This window comes from Balaenoptera physalus (assembly GCF_965194825.1).
Source record: "Balaenoptera physalus genome assembly, chromosome: 4".
In the NCBI taxonomy this organism is placed as follows: Eukaryota; Metazoa; Chordata; class Mammalia; order Artiodactyla; family Balaenopteridae; genus Balaenoptera; species Balaenoptera physalus.
Genome location: NC_138891.1, coordinates 146,731,375 through 146,746,564, shown reverse-complemented (window position 1 = coordinate 146,746,564; position 15,190 = coordinate 146,731,375). Strand labels below are relative to the sequence as shown.

Genomic DNA, 15,190 nt, shown 5'->3' with positions numbered 1-15,190 from the left:
GAGGAAAACATAGGAAAAACACTCTTTGACATAAACAGCAAGATCTTTTTTGACCCACCTCCTAGAGTAACGGAAATAAAAACAAAAATAAACAAATGGGACTTAATTAAACTTAAAAGCTTTTGCGCAGCAAAGGAAACCATAAACAGGAAAAAAAAGACAACCCTCAGAATGGGAGAAAATATTTGCAAATAAAACAACAGACAAAGGATTAATCTCCAAAATACACAAATAGCTCATGGAGCTCAACATCAAAAAAACAAACAATCCAGTTAAAAAATGGGCGGAAGACCTAAATAGACATTTCACCAAGGAAGACATACAGATGGCCAAGAGGCACATGAAAAGATGCTCAACATCACTAATTATTAGAGAAACGCAAATCAAAACTACAGTGAGGTATCACCTCACACCGGTCAGAATGGCCATTATCAAAGAATCTAGAAACAATAAATGCGGGAAAGGGTGTGGTGAAAAGGGAACCATCCTGCACTGTTGGTGGGAATGTAAATTGATACAGCCACTATGGAGAACACTATGGAGGTTCCTTAAAAAACTAAAAATAGAACTACCATACCACCCAGCAATCTCACTACTGGGCATATACCCTGAGAAAACCATAATTCAAAAACAGTCATGTACCACAATGTTCATTGCAGCTCTATTTACAACAGCCAGGACATGGAAGCAACCTAAGTGTCCATCAACAGACGAATGGATAAAGATGTGGCACATATATCCAATGGAATATTACTCAGCCATAAAAAGAAACGAAACTGAGTTATTTGTAGTGAGGTGGATGGACCTAGAGTCTGTCATGCAGAGTGAAGTAAGTCAGAAAAACAAATACCGTATGCTAACGCGTATATATGGAATAAAAAAAAAATGGTACTGATGAACTTAGTTGCATGGCAGGAAAAAAGAGGTAGACGTAGAGAATGGACTTGAGGACATGGGGTGGGGGGGCGAAGTCAGAGTAGCATCAATATATGTACACTACCGAATGTAAAATCGTTGGCTGGTGGGAAGCAGCAGCATAGCACAGGGAGATCGGCTCGGTGCTTTGCGATGACCTAGAGGGGTGGGATAGGGAGGATGGGAGGGAGGCTCAAGAGAGAGGGGATATGGGGACATGTGTATGCATACAGCTGATTCGCTTTGTTTGTGCAACAGAAACTAACACAGTATTGTGAAGCAATTATACTCCAATAAAGATTAAAAAAAAACCCTTGAGGGACTTCCCTTTTGGTCCGGTGGTTAAGAATCCGCCTTCCAATGCAGGGGACGCAGGTTCGATCCCTGGTCGGGGAACTAAGATCCCACATGCCGCAGAGCAATTAAGCCTGCGCACCGTAACTACTGAGCACGCGTGCTCTGGAGCCCGCACCACAACTAGAGAGCCACGCGCGGCACAGTTACTGAGCCTGCGTGCTCTGGAGCCTGTGCGCAACAACTAGAGAGAAGCCCGCGTGCCGCAACTAAGACCCGACGCAGCCAAATAAATAAATTTTAAAAAAGAATTTAAAAAAAACCCTGCCAAATAGAATGCATCAAATGAGAAATTAAAATGACCACAAACACATGAAAACACACTCAGCATCACTAGACATGATACTTATTTGACTATCAAATTGACAAGGACTTATTTATTTATTGCCGGTGCTCTCAGGCTGCCAGGAAAATGCTTCTCCCATGCTGCCTTGTGCGCTTGCAAGGGCAGGGGTGCCCAAAGCTTCACACCTGGCACGAACTCTACCTGTAGGAACTGAGCCCAAGGCAGGTCTTGCGTGTGAACACACACCCGCGAGGAGGTTCACGGCAGCACAGCTGAAACAACGCTGACACAGAGCAAGTGAATACAAGCTGCATTCAGTCGAGCCCCCCTCCCATATGACACAGTCATTAAAACGTGTAGAAGAATATATGTAACAGATTAAAAGTCTAATTTATTAACTGCAAAAGCTGATTATAAAATTATAATGATCGATCCTAATTTTGTAAAAGTGTTTTAAAGGAAAAAATAAATCCTTGAAAGGATTTACATCAAATACTAATGCTGTCATTACCGAGAGGTAGGATTATGGGAGATTTAAATTTTCTTCTTTATACTTTAATATGCTTTGTAGATTTTATGCTGTAGCATAAATGCTTTTATATTCAGGAAAGAAGAATGCATAATAAAATACATCGTATTTGGGGTAATTTTAAAAACCTTTTCACACATTTCAGAATGCAGAATTACAAACAGTCAATAACTTTATTAACATAATGATATAAAATTTTTAGTGTGATATACAGAATTCCCAGAGAGTAATTTTAAAACATTTTAATGCTTCTTAAAATCTTAATTTACAAGACACCTTGTCTTACTGCCACCGACCTTTCAATACAAAAATTTTACAATATTTGTTTGCTATAAAACTACAACATACAAGGCTGGGTAGTTCTTCCCCTGATGGCCATTCTGTTATAAGGAATGCCCATTAGTCAACTACTAGGACCTCTGTATGTCCAACAATAAGTTACACAGATTATGTACATAATTACAAGAAGATTATTCAAATTCCAGTATGTTGTTACACACCACACTGCAGGCCAACGCCGCAGGCCCACAACTACTGAGCGCAAGCTACTCGTAGCCAAACATGAGTCACACGTGAGAGTTGGCCCAGTTAGCCCGGCCTTTTTGGTGGAGAATTTCAAATGGTAGAGAATTAATAACGACGTTGTTAGGCACTGATCCAGGCTAATTCCAGAAAAACCTGGTTGTCTAGGAAGCAGGCATGATTCGTAAACTTTCCCACCCTCAGTCCCCGACAGCTGGTAACATACTCATTAGCGATACAAAAATACTCTGCCTTAGATTCGAGCTTCACTTCAAGTTCTTAGAAGTAACTAAAGGATACCACGTTTTCTTCTTTGATTTAGACTTACTATAATATTATACCACTCAGTCTGGTCAAGTTAGAATAAAATAACGGAACATGATTTGGCCAGATTTTACAGGCACACAACTCAAAATGCAACAGCAATGGGCAAGGCTCTCCTGGGCTGGGCCCCTCGGCTGTACTGCCGGTGCTCAGCAGACATCACCGAGGAAGGAAACCTCACCTCACCAGGGCTTCCACATCTGTTGACGTGGAATAAAAATAATAATTCAGTACACTTCCGTGCAGTGAGAAGAGCTTATACTGTGGTTATGAAAACAAGCACTTCAGTTGAACAGCAAGAAGTCAAAAACTTAGAAAGTGGTTTAAAACTCAGTGCTGGTTTATCTTTCCGAAACAGAGCACCTCACCTGACGGCCCCAGATGGCCCCTGTCGAGCGTTAGTGACCACACAAGCAGACAGCCGTGCAGACCTGTTTCAAGAGAGGAAGTGTGTGCGTCCAGTGCCTGGTCTGGGGCCCGAAGGTGGGCAGGGCGGCCAGGCCAGGCTCACTCCTGTCCACCAGCCTTTCTGGGCTCTGCGCTTTCCTGTGAATCAGAATCGAAGCAGCTGTACTTGGGCCTCAAATTCCTCCTAGCATAAACTCTATACATGAACTCGTCACTTGAAGTGGGAATAAACAGTTGAATTTTTAAAATTGAGAACTGTATTTTCAGCCTAAAAAAGTGCAAACTCACACCTGCAGCTCCCGCGGCGCCCACACCAGGCCTCTTTCCCAGTCACCCCATCTGTTAAAATACTGAGATTCATGTTTCTGTAAATGTCCTTGATAATTAAAAGAGTTCTTTGAATAACTCAGGAAGTGGTTTCTAAAATGACACGGACCTGTAAGAGCATAGGAGGCGGGGGCACCACGCTCCCAGAGCCTGGGGTCCTCTCCCTGGGGGCTGCAGGTGCTGCCGTGTTTCCACGCGTCCCAGCACCTCCGACACGTCCCGAGGCCCCTCTCAGGGCCAGGGTGTGCACTGTGCTCACATGTTGTAGGCTACGTAGATGGGGTCCAGCTGGTCGGCCAGGAAGCCGTCACGCAGGTGCATGCGCTGCTTCTCCCCGCGGGAGTTGATGGGGATGACGCCTGGGTCCACGATGACCACCACGCCCACCACCAGGAGATGCTCCTCCAGCACCGCGTTCGTCACCAGGGCCACCAGGTCCAGTGCATCCTGCTCCAGCCCATCCAGCTCCACCACCACCACCAGCAGGTTGGTCCAGGTGAACACGGCACTGCGGGGAGAAGGCGGATGGTGTCACACGGGGTCGGGCACAGGCTTTGGGGGCTGGGAAAGGGCGTCAGAAAGAGACCAGTGAAAAAAACCAACGTAGGTTCACTGACGTCACCCTCCTGCTCAAGGTCAGTTACAATTCAAAGGTTAAGTGTGTTTTACAGGAGTATCTATTCTAATTAAAGTTCTCGCTAAGAATCAAGAACACGTGATGTCGAAAGCTGTACCTTTCCCAAGGCAAGCTGCCTACAAAGTGAAGAAATCCTGAGTCTCGACCATTTAAATTAGGAAATTCATGTTAAAAGCAGAAGCATTTCAGGATAACTGTGGAGCTCTCACATTTTGCCTGTGCATCTGGGGACAGACTCTTAGCTTAAGACTGATTAGGAAGAGGAAAAACCAAGCAAACCCAAGCAAGGGGTCTCTGGCCCGTGATTCCAAGAGCGTGTCTGGGGTCTGCTCCGGGAGAGGCAGGAGGCTGCCTCCCATGCGTGGCCGCAGTGCCTGCCCCGGCCCCGGAGAGCTGGGGGACGGCCGTCCCAGGCCCTCACCACTCGGCGACGCTCCTGTGCGCCCGGATCACTGACGTCTCGATGTCGACGGGGTGATAGCGCATGCCCCTCAGCTCCAGCGCCTCGTCCAGAGACCCCACCACGTACAGCGCGTCGTGTCGCTCTGCGGACAGCACAGTTCGCCCGTCTCAGCACGGCACGCGGTGCCGACGGCTGGCGACTCAAACATTGCCCGACGACAGCCTCCTGCCACGCTCGGCCCCCCGAGACTCAGAGAAGTTACGCCCACGTCTGAATACGTATTTAACAACAACTTTACTATCTCTGGAAACGAAGCAGCAGCTACAGGGGCTCCCAAAACTTCTGACGGCATCTGGCCAGCCTGCTGTGGCCGAGGGACTTTGAAAGCTTGGGTGGCCGTGTGGGGAGGGCCCAACAGATGGCTAGTGAGACGTGCCCACGGCTAAGCCTGGGGGGCCCACAGCCTCTGCCAGCAACCCTGCATCCTCCGCAGAGGCTGGGGTCCAAGACCAGTGAAGGAAAAAGAGTAATTTTCAGAGAAAACCGTGTCAGGGCACCTAGAGACAGGAGCTCCTAGCGAGGGGCGAGGTGAGTCAGCGGGGACCCCCAAGATGCCGCCCGCACGGGGCTCAGGTGCCGGCGTGGGGCTGCACAGGGACCCCTCACCTCCGCTGGCGTCGGTGAGCTCTGTCCTTCGGAGGAAGCCCAGGAAGCCAGTCCTTGCCCAAACGGTCTGGGTGTCTCCGAAACTCAGCCGGGCACTGAAGTGGTCGGCATGGAGCCCCTCCTCCCCGTAGACCGTGTAGTACCCCGTGGCGCTGTGCGGGCTGCTCACCCAGACCTGGGGGCCCAGGGGACGAGGGGGTCAGTCGCCACGGTGCCAGGCACTGTCTGTGCCGATGCACGGCAGCAACACCACAGCACACAGGGGCGGGGGCGGGGACAGAGCGCTCGAACTAAGTTACAACAACTGGCATGGAAAGCAGGCAAGTGACTGTCCTCCTTCAGACGAACCGTTCCCCTCCTCGGACCCCGGAGAGACGCCTGTAGGACAGCGATGTACACAGCTGACAGTAAGAAAGAACCTGCACGTGCACATGCACACAGGGCCAGCGAGAGTCGGGGCACAGACCCCAGCACGTGGGCTAACGGTGCCCAGAGCGTCACGGGCCCCCAGGGCACCCTTCTAAAGCCAGGACCCTCCAGGGCCCACAGGTGGCTCCCGACTGACTACCAGGCTCTAGGTACCCCCCAAAAGCAGGGTCCGAAAGAGGAGACAGGGCGGCCACATGGGTCCCAGCCTGGGGCAGACCTGCCAGGACTGTCTTGGGACCCACTGCTGCCCTAACAGGCCTGGGCCCAGCTGGCCAGGAAGGGGATGGCGCGGGGAAGACCCCAGGCGGAGCACACCCAGCCCTGGGACTGGGACACATTTCCTGGCCGATGCGGCATGAGCCCCGGGCCCACCCATGCCCTCGTCGCAGCTGGTCAGGGACTGGGCAGTGTGTGAGGACACCCCTGGGTGCTGCCCTCAGCAGTGCAGGATGCTGGCCCCCAGGCCTGGAACTGGGAGCTGAGACCATTCCCACTGTAACAGGCCAGCCTGGACACCCAGCCTCCACTTGCCACCAGGTACTGGGTCCCACCTGTCCCGTTACTCTAGACCAGGAGCTGTACGCAGGCATACCAAGGACTCCAGCACAGCCTGTGTCCTGGGGCAGTGAGGACACCCCGCCCCGTGTCCCCAGGATGGAGAAGTCCGTCCCTCTTAGCCATGGGGTCTGCCCTGTGCTGTCCCTCACTGGGGGCCGCAGGAACTTCTCTTCGAGGGGCAGCTGTTTCCTCCACGGCTGCTGGTTCCTGCGAGGCTCCTTAGGCCACCCAGTGTCTGCAACTCAAGGTTTCCCTCTGCTAGTGGGGTAGCAGGGTGGGGGGCTTCATCCCAAGGGCAGGACCCTGAAATCCTACCCAGGGACTGGGTCCAGGGGCACAAACACTGGGGGAGGCACACAGCTTCTGACAGATTCCCCAAAGCACGTGCGAACCCAAGGTTCAGAACTCCCGAACCTGGGGCAGAAAGGCGAGGAGGGTACGGAGCGGCTCCGGGGGTACGCGGGGCTCTGCAGCCTCACCTCCCCCAGGTGCGAGTCTCCAAGGGGCCCTCTGGTCTCGGTGTGGGCAATGATGACCTTCACTCCAGGCAGGATCTGGAAGGAGAGCCGTGCTCCAGTCAGAGGCCGCACGGCCCTCCTGACTCAAGCGCGTCAAAACAACGTCCTTTGAAGCTGATCCAAAGGATGTGACACGTACACGGGGCTGATCAGGCTCGGGAGCCAACCTAAATCTGACTTTGAATTTTAACAGAAGAGATTTTAATAGAGAAAAATAAATTCTGAATCTTAGCAAAATCACCCAGTTCCTGAGAATGGACCCTATTTTGGATGGCAAGAGGGGTCGAGGGGGTCTTTCTCTGAGGCCCCCTGTGAGGGCTCATGAGTGCCGGGGGTCCACATGCCTCGGCCGTGTCCCCACACCGGCCCCCCTGAGCCCCCGGCTCTGGATGGAAACCTGGCCCCCAAGAGGCCTTCCTGCCCCCAGACTCAAGAGTGGGGCAGCTGCTGAGCACCGGCTCCGTGCCCACCAGGGGCCGTGAAGACTCCAGGGGAGTGTGCCTCGGGTCCAGGACCTCCGCCGGGCCTGCGGGGCCTCACTGGGCTCAAGTCAGACCACCTGGCTGCTCCTGGACACCTGTTCTGTGTCCTCAGTTTCCCCAGGTATAAAACGGGAGGTGACAGTGGAGACCTCCAGGCAGTGGAGGAAGGGACGAGGGGTCACAGGAGGTCGCCATGGCCAGCGCCAGACCCTCCTCTCCTCGTGCTGTCCCCACAGCCCTGGTGGGACCGCTCTGTTTCCCCAGATGCTGCTGAGCCTCCGACCTCTCCCCGTGTGGCCCACCCAAACCCTGAAGCCAGAGCTCTTTCCAGGACCCAGGTCCGTCAGCCCCAATTTATCATAACAGAGAAATATGGGGGGAAAGTCCATCAAAAATGGATGCAGAGCCGTATGTGATAGGAAACAAAAAGGCACCAGAAAGCATTAAGAATTGCGTTTGCAGAAAGGACAATGCGGACTGCACACGGGGCGTTTCTGTGCGCGTGGGGAAGGACAGGAAGGGAGCCCTGGCCTGTGCCCACCGCCTCCCCCTCCAGGGTCTGTGCCTTCCTTCCCAGGCCCCACGCCCACCTGCCCACGAGAGCGCCCTTCTCTCCTCCTCCCCTCCCCCCAGTGCAGCTCCCCCACGCAGGCCTCCCCGTGGCCCCAGGACCTTTGCGCCAGCTGAGCCTTCTCCCCAGGTCTCTGCTCCTCCTCTGGGGCGGCCCCTGCTGGTGCACAGCCCCCGCTTGCTCCTCCCCCGCATTCACCGCGGCCCGTCTCCCTGGAGGCAGCTGTAGCGTGCGCTCGGGTGAGCGCGAGCAGAGCAGGGGCTGTGCCGAGCCCTCCTCTGGTTGTGCAGCTGCAGAGGGAGCCCCGAGGCCGGGGGCTGGGCACAGGCCTTCCCCACCCCATCACACTGTCTGAGGGTTCCTGGGGGTCTTCTTCCTTCCTCTGAACCTCCCCTGCTTCTGAGAACGCCTGTTCTCCTGGCTCTATGTCTGCTGACCCCTCACGGTGGCTCAAAGTTTTTCCCTGGGTGCCCTCAGGTGGTCTCACAGCCCCACCACCTGAGCCCACTCTGGGCTCCTGAGATTGCACCAGGCCTGGACTGCTTTAATGGTAAATTGCCACCGTGGTGGGGACCACTTCCTGGCTGTCACCTGAGCCAGGGGCTGAGTTCTTCCAGGCCCCAGTGTGCTGCTCCAGGGCCGCCATGAAGGCAACAGGCGCCCCGTGGCCTCAAGACTCAGCAGTGCAGCTCCTTCTAGGTCTCTGCACCTGAGGTCCTCCCTTTTTGGAACTGGAACTCAGATGTAGACGTAAAGACTTAGCAAGCGTGTGTGTGTGTGTGTGTGTGTGTGCGCGTGCGTGCGTGTGTGTGTGTGTGTGCGTTTTTGCAGCGAGGAGAGGCCTCTACGTCAGCCCAGCCCAGGCCGACCACAGGGGTCTGTGCTCACTGCGAGTACCTCCCAGGACGATGTGAGGATGGAGGCCCAGTCCCCTGCACTACCTTTCCAGACTCTGTCAATGGCAGACTGTGCGGAGAACCCCGTTCCACCAAACGTACCCTAAAAATTAACAAGGGAAAAATTTCAGAATAAAATTTACTACACAGACAACAATCTCTAAAAAGGCAACTCACAAGGTGGTCAGAAATTGATTATCACTGCGACAGCCAGTCCGTTGACAACAGCCAAGCCTTTAGCCTTTTGATCAGGACCTTGCTGTGACCTTGGAGCAGTGACTTCGGGTGCGTGGCTCACCAAGCACTGCTCAGGGCAGGAGCTGGCTCTATGTCCTCGGGGGGCCCCTGGCCAGCTGGCCTCGCCCCCCAGGAAGCTCCACCATGGTTTACCTCAAGCTGCATTTGAGGATCCAGAACTGGGACCCAGCTCCAAAGCTGGGAGGGACCCTGACCCGCAGGTACACACCGTGGCCCCTGGGACGTGTCTGCTGACGTGATGCCTCTGTCCTGCCCAACGACGGGCTTGTTTTCTACCCCATAAAAAGCCACGTGTCAAATGCTCGGTCACTCTTGGAAGGTCATTCCCTTCCTGGTCGTGGGAATGACTGATCAAGGGAGGACACAGGGATGCAGGGGAGGCCCAGGCTGCCCGGGGGCCCGGGTGCTGTTACCTGTCATGGCGCAGTGCCCTCATATCCACGTAGACGGTCGTGGGGTCCGGGCCGGCCGTGCCCTGCAAGGGGAGCAGCAGAGGTATGTCCACTCGGGCCTCACGCCGTGGTTTCCAGGGGCATTGCCTCCACACGGGTGCAGCTAGGGGACGGCTCCTCCGGCCCGGGGGGGTGGGGTGGGGCCAGGAGGGCAGCTGCTCTGCTCCCAGCAAGAGTCTGCCCTCCTGCAAACATCTACAAGGCTTGGTACCACCGAGGGAAACCTCCCGTAACGCTGAAGGAAGATGTCAAGTCAAACAATTTCACATTTCAGTCCTGATAGCTCTATCCCCGCTGGTCTCTGAGAAAACACCGTTATGGGTTTTGGGGCATTTCCACGCGCCATGCTCGCTCCGACCTAATTCTGAGGGCTGGGCACGGTGAGGCCCCACCAGGGATTTGCCAGAATGACGTCCTCACTCTCTCTCCTCTCATCTGACAGCTGACATTGGCCCTGATTACAGGACAGCACGTTCCTTTTCATTAGATAAAGAACGTCAAGTTACACGGACACTCCGCCCCGGCATCATTCTCTGAAGATCCCAAAGTTACCTATGTCTGCCCTGGAATGAAAACGGAAATTTTTTCATTGAGACTAAACACAGCCCTTCCTCCAGAGGCAATTTATTAAAATGAAGGTTAAATGCTTCTGAAAATACTTTTTGTCTTAAATTCAGTTACAAAGGAGCTTCTGTAATATGTCAAATAACATCCACTGTGAGCAGAAGAAACGCGTATTTGTCTGGAGTTCACGAGAGGCCACGTGAACTCATGGGAAGCACAGAGGCACCTCGAGGTCGAGGTCAAGGTCGTACCTGCTTAGCAAGCTTTCCCAGCCTGTTGGGCTGACAGAAACAAAGGAGGCCAGCAGAGGGAGACAGGGAGAAGCCACAGGAAACACAGAGAGCACAGGCATGTGAGAAACACAGCTGAGAGAGAGCAAAGTGCATCACTGCATCTCAGAGTGCAAACCAAGGACTTCCCAGCAAGACTTCTGCCGCCCATGTGCTGATAAGCAACACAGATGCCATCGCGTTTCCAGGAAGGAGGGCCCGGGCTGCCAGACGCTGAGCAGACAGAAGGGCTGCGCTGACAGCCACCAACCCTGCGCCAGCAGCCGAGGTGCAGTCACACTGCCTACAACGGGAGGACCTCACGAGGGACCACCCTACTCCTCCTGCCACTCAGCAAGGGTCCGAGCGAGGCCTGGGCGTCTCCCGGAGCGAGATGGTCAGCTATCTCCATTGTGGAGAGGCCGTCGCAGGAACACCAGGACAACAGGACGCCAGACTCTGCAGTCGAGACCCTCCCTGTGTCCGGCAGGCACTGGCCAGTACGGGCTCGGGATGAGGAACTGTGGTTCCCCTGAGGCCTTTCCTCCCAACAACTCCTGAACGTGGGTGCGTGAGCATGCAACGTGGTTTAGAAAGAAGTGGGACTGAGGTACTAGTAGGAAATCTGAAAACAGCCAGAGTCACCTGAAGAAGCAGTAAACAGCACTGCACTATAGTTAGCTGTTCTGAAACTTTGTTTCCTTTTAATAAGTAAAATATCTTAATGTTCCAAAAATGAATTCCGGGCAATATAAACGATCACACTCATTAATGTTTCCATTTAAAATTGCTAGACATCTTAAAACCAATTAGCTTCCTCTCTCTTTAGAATATTAACCGCGTGCCGCATCCAACTGAGAAACTCTTCCAGACGATAGTCACCGTTCCAAACAATTTTAATTTTTCCAAATAAGTCTTTGTTCATCAAGAACAGAATCTCTTTTAAAGTAAAATGCTCAGCTCTCAAAGCTAATGTGCTATTTGGAAAACGCAACATCAAAGGCTGGGAGGACAGGAAAGGACCCAAGGAGGGCGGAGAAGCGCGGCGCGTGCACGTGGCGCCCAGCGGGAAGCCCTGCCACCTACCTGCAGGCAGATGGCCACGTTGACCCTGCAGCCGAATGTGGTGCTCACGGCGCGCGCAGGCAGGCCCAGGTCCCTGAACAGCTTGGAGAAGGACTGTGTGAGCGCGATCCTGGGCCGCTCCTCGGCCACCACCATGCAGGTGCGCACGCACGACAGGTTCACGCCCTTCATCTGTGGGAGGAGTGGGCGCACACGGCCGGGTCTGAGCGTAAAGGCCAAGCTGCTCGAGCCCCACCTCCTCGGTTCCGTCTCCCCCGCTCCGCCCTCTGGCCCCGGCCCCTGAGGCCTCGGAGACCCTGCGGTGCACTCCGACCCAGGGTCGGACCCACCCTGCCCTGTGCCCACCCCACTCTCCTCCCAGGAGGTGCACCACGGGTGTGTGTCGGAGTGTGGGGGAGCTCGCAGCAGGGGGCGGGGCGCCCCGGGAGGGTTTTCGGTCGCTGGGAGAGGTCCGGGGGTCTCTCCAGGCCCAGCCGGCACGCACCCTGAGCACCGCCGTCTGCGCGCCCAGGCCGCGGGCACACGTCTCCATCACCGAGTAGGAGCAGAAGGTGACGCGGGCCTTGTACTGGCTGACAGCCCACAGCCACAGGGACGCGTTGGCCTCCAGCTCCGGCGGGGGCACCAGCACCGACTGGTGTCCCGAGTAGACACTGTGACAGCGACAGGGGCGGGGTCAGCACGTGTGCAGGCGCCTCTCCCCTCAAGGACACTGCCCTTCCCGGCAGAGCCCACCCTTTCTGCTCTGGCCGAGTGGGGCTTTCAGTAGAAAACTTGGGGGCGCAGGTCCCGCCACCAGCACTCAAGGATCCAGGGTCGCTGTCAGGGACGGCCCAGCCGGCAGGGACGGGGTTCTGCTTACAAAGATGGGTTCCTACTTCCCTGTTCTGGATGGAATTAGTAGTAATGGAGAGTGTGCACTTAATAAAAAGGCATTTTTACTCTTTTACTCAATTTCAGACCCGAACTCCAACCCACCCAACACCCACACAAACCAACCCACTCACATGTGTATCCTCCGCTAGGTGGGCGTCAAAAATGTACCTTAGAAAGGGGGCGTCTAAAGAAGCAATTCAGCCGGGGGTGGGGTAAGGAGTGGGGGGATTCTACCCACACACTCACCTGCACACTCACCCTCCACTCACCTGCACACTCTACCTGCACACTCACCTGCACAGACACCACAGGGCAAAGCCGAGGCCACAGTAGGGGTCGAGGCAGATGGCGATCTGCCTGGAGGGGTACAGCTCACACTGCAGCTTGATGGAGCGGCACAGGGCGCTGGTGGCTGCGTGCGACATCTTAAGGAGTGAAAGGAAAGCTCTGCTCAGTGACGTGAGGGAAGAGGGAGGGCTGACGGCAGTGCCTGCCGCCCACAGCAGCCGGACACCTTCACTCCCTGAAAGGGTGGCTGGCCCAATCCCACATACACCAGTCAGTACCCAGGAATGGCACGCTGGGAATCTTCTAGGTGAGCGTTCAGGGTAATAAAGGATTTTAATGGAGCGTCTGGTGCCTGCTAACGTGACAGACTCATCCAAGCCACCTGGTCCTCGAGGCCAGAGAGTCATGAATCAGAGAGTTCAGACATTACCATAAAACATCAAAATACACATTACTCTCAGGCTAACCTAATTTGCGGGTTTATTGGTATTTAACACAAACTTTAAGGAGCAAAACTGCTGCTGTAAGCTCTGGGAGGAGGAAGGGCCTGCACAGACCTGCAGCCAACACCTTTCTGCCCTTTGCCCACCCACTGTGTCAGGGGCCGGAGTGGAGGGGAGCTCCAGCCAGAGGACCCACCTTCACACCCGCGAGGATCCCCGTGGTCGACACGCTGAAGTCCAAGTACGCGAGCACGTCTGGGGACGGGGGCCTGAAGATGCTGGCCACCTTCTTCTTGGGTATGTCATCTGTCGGTCAGGAGACACGGGCAGCGTGGATGCTAGCTCAGGCTCTCGTGGAGAGAGGAGACAGGACGCACCTGGGGAGCTGGGGAGCTCAGAGCAGAAGTCAGGCTGCGGGAGAGCAGGCCGCGTGTGTACGCAGAGAAGGTCACGTGGAACGGACCCTCGCCGACCACGCTGAGCATGTGGTGATGGGGACGGGACGAGGTGGACACGGAGGGCTGGAGATGGGCCGAGGGAGCCCCACAGGAAAGCTCAGAGGAGCGGGGACTTGGCCAGGGTCCCAGAGCCTGTGATGGAGCCAGGATTACCGACATTTCTGTGCACAGTGAGTGCTAAGGATGGGCCCCCAGGGCTCTGGGTGCTTCATCGCATTCCTCCAGGACCGTGAAGTGGGCACAGCACTGACCGCACACAGGTGAGGCGAGGCGAGGCGAGGGCAGGGAGCAGGTGAGGTGATGGGACTCCCCGGAGCCCATCTGCTCCCGGGGCCCACCCCTGGGCGCCCCGCCGGCCACCCTGGACCAGCTCCCCGTGCCTGTTGCTGGTATCAGGCAGGTGGCCACTGACAACACGGTCCCTGACTTCCTCTCGTGGGCAGTGCCCTGGTGGGCAAGGACAGGCACCTCTACCCACCAGGCGTGACGGGGAAGGAGGGACCCTTCTCTGCTTGCCAGCTGGCACCCATGTGGCCATGCGCCTCGAGTTACCGATGGAGCCTGCAGGGTGCTGCTGGTTTGGGGTGTCTTGATGGCTGACCCAACAGGCCAAGACAGAGGGGCCCGCAAGCATCTTCTGGGGCGTGGGAGCACGCATCCATGAAGGGGACCCAGGACGGGTGTGTGTGTGCTGTGGCACCGTCTATGTTCCCACAGCTGCCAACGGCTGCGTGGTCATGAAAGGCAGCAAGAGGAGCTCGTCCACAGGCACCAGGCCTTGGAAGGACCTCCGCTCCCCATCAGCCGCCCTCCGTCCTGCGCACCCGGCTCTAGGCTCGAGCTGGTGGACACAGGCTGTCAGGCACCCAGCCGGCGAGGCTCCTGTTAGTAGCCTCTCCCCATTCACTGAAGCTGCTAAGCTGCTCTTAGCCCCCCTTTATGTTTACGTGGCGACAACGCAATCCCTACAACAGAGGAAGGAAAGGGGGCTGATCCTGGCGGGGCCGGCGAGCGCATCAGCGCAGCGAGGATGCGCACCTGTGTCTAGAATGGTCGGCCAGGTCCTGACGTCCACGGCGGCCAGTGCTTCTTTGGACTTGAGCAGCCGCGTGATGGCCTGCGTCGTGAGTACGCACGCAGACTTGCTGACCTGCAGGGCACAGGGGTTGAAGGCACAGGTGAGACTCGGTGCCTGGGAGCAAACTGCACACGGGCCCACGGTCAGGCCCGCCCTGCTGGCCGTGGTGCCTGCCTACCTCCACGATCATCTTGACGGTGGGAAGTGTGGTGGTGAGGTTCTGGGGGTGCGGGGGCCGCACGGTGACGGGCACGCAGCCGCAGTACAGGCAGCCGTAGAAGGCGGCAATGAGGTCTACCCCTAGGGAGACACATGGTCAGAGGGCATCAGCGGGTCAAAGGCGGCTCCCCACGTCCAGTGCCGTGGATCCACGAGAAAGACCAGGGGCCTCACCTGCTGTGCTTGAATAAAACCACCCTCCTCCACACTAACAGTGTGTGCACCGAACAGCGCTGTTACGGAGGGACAGAGGGCTACCCCTGCTGCAGGTCACCCCCCGCCCAGACACGGGGAGGCCAGGAGGTGGGGGGGGGGGCACAGTCACGGCCCAGAGGAGGCCATGGAGGGCGGGAGGCCCATGCCCCTCAGGTGGA

General features: G+C 55.8%; 1 protein-coding gene across 19 annotated transcripts in view; it reads right to left on the bottom strand.

Annotated features, from left to right (window-relative positions):
* Positions 1–1,924: 1,924 nt before the first annotated feature.
* Positions 1,925–15,190, bottom strand: part of DIP2A (disco interacting protein 2 homolog A) — a 92,547-nt gene continuing 79,281 nt past the window's right edge. For 11 of the 19 annotated variants that reach the window (XM_082461085.1, XM_082461096.1, XM_082461095.1 and 8 more), the window contains 13 exons: positions 14,776–14,897; positions 14,558–14,669; positions 13,258–13,367; positions 12,625–12,755; positions 11,939–12,107; positions 11,455–11,625; positions 9,497–9,558; positions 8,871–8,928; positions 6,838–6,912; positions 5,372–5,546; positions 4,724–4,847; positions 3,925–4,173; positions 1,925–3,361 (listed from right to left, as the gene is read on the bottom strand). In XM_082461085.1, coding sequence (XP_082317211.1) covers positions 3,295–3,361; positions 3,925–4,173; positions 4,724–4,847; positions 5,372–5,546; positions 6,838–6,912; positions 8,871–8,928; positions 9,497–9,558; positions 11,455–11,625; positions 11,939–12,107; positions 12,625–12,755; positions 13,258–13,367; positions 14,558–14,669; positions 14,776–14,897 — 1,625 coding nt within the window. In that variant the 3' untranslated portion in view covers positions 1,925–3,294. The other 8 variants (XM_082461093.1, XR_014263417.1, XR_014263418.1 and 5 more) reach the window with 8 other exon arrangements.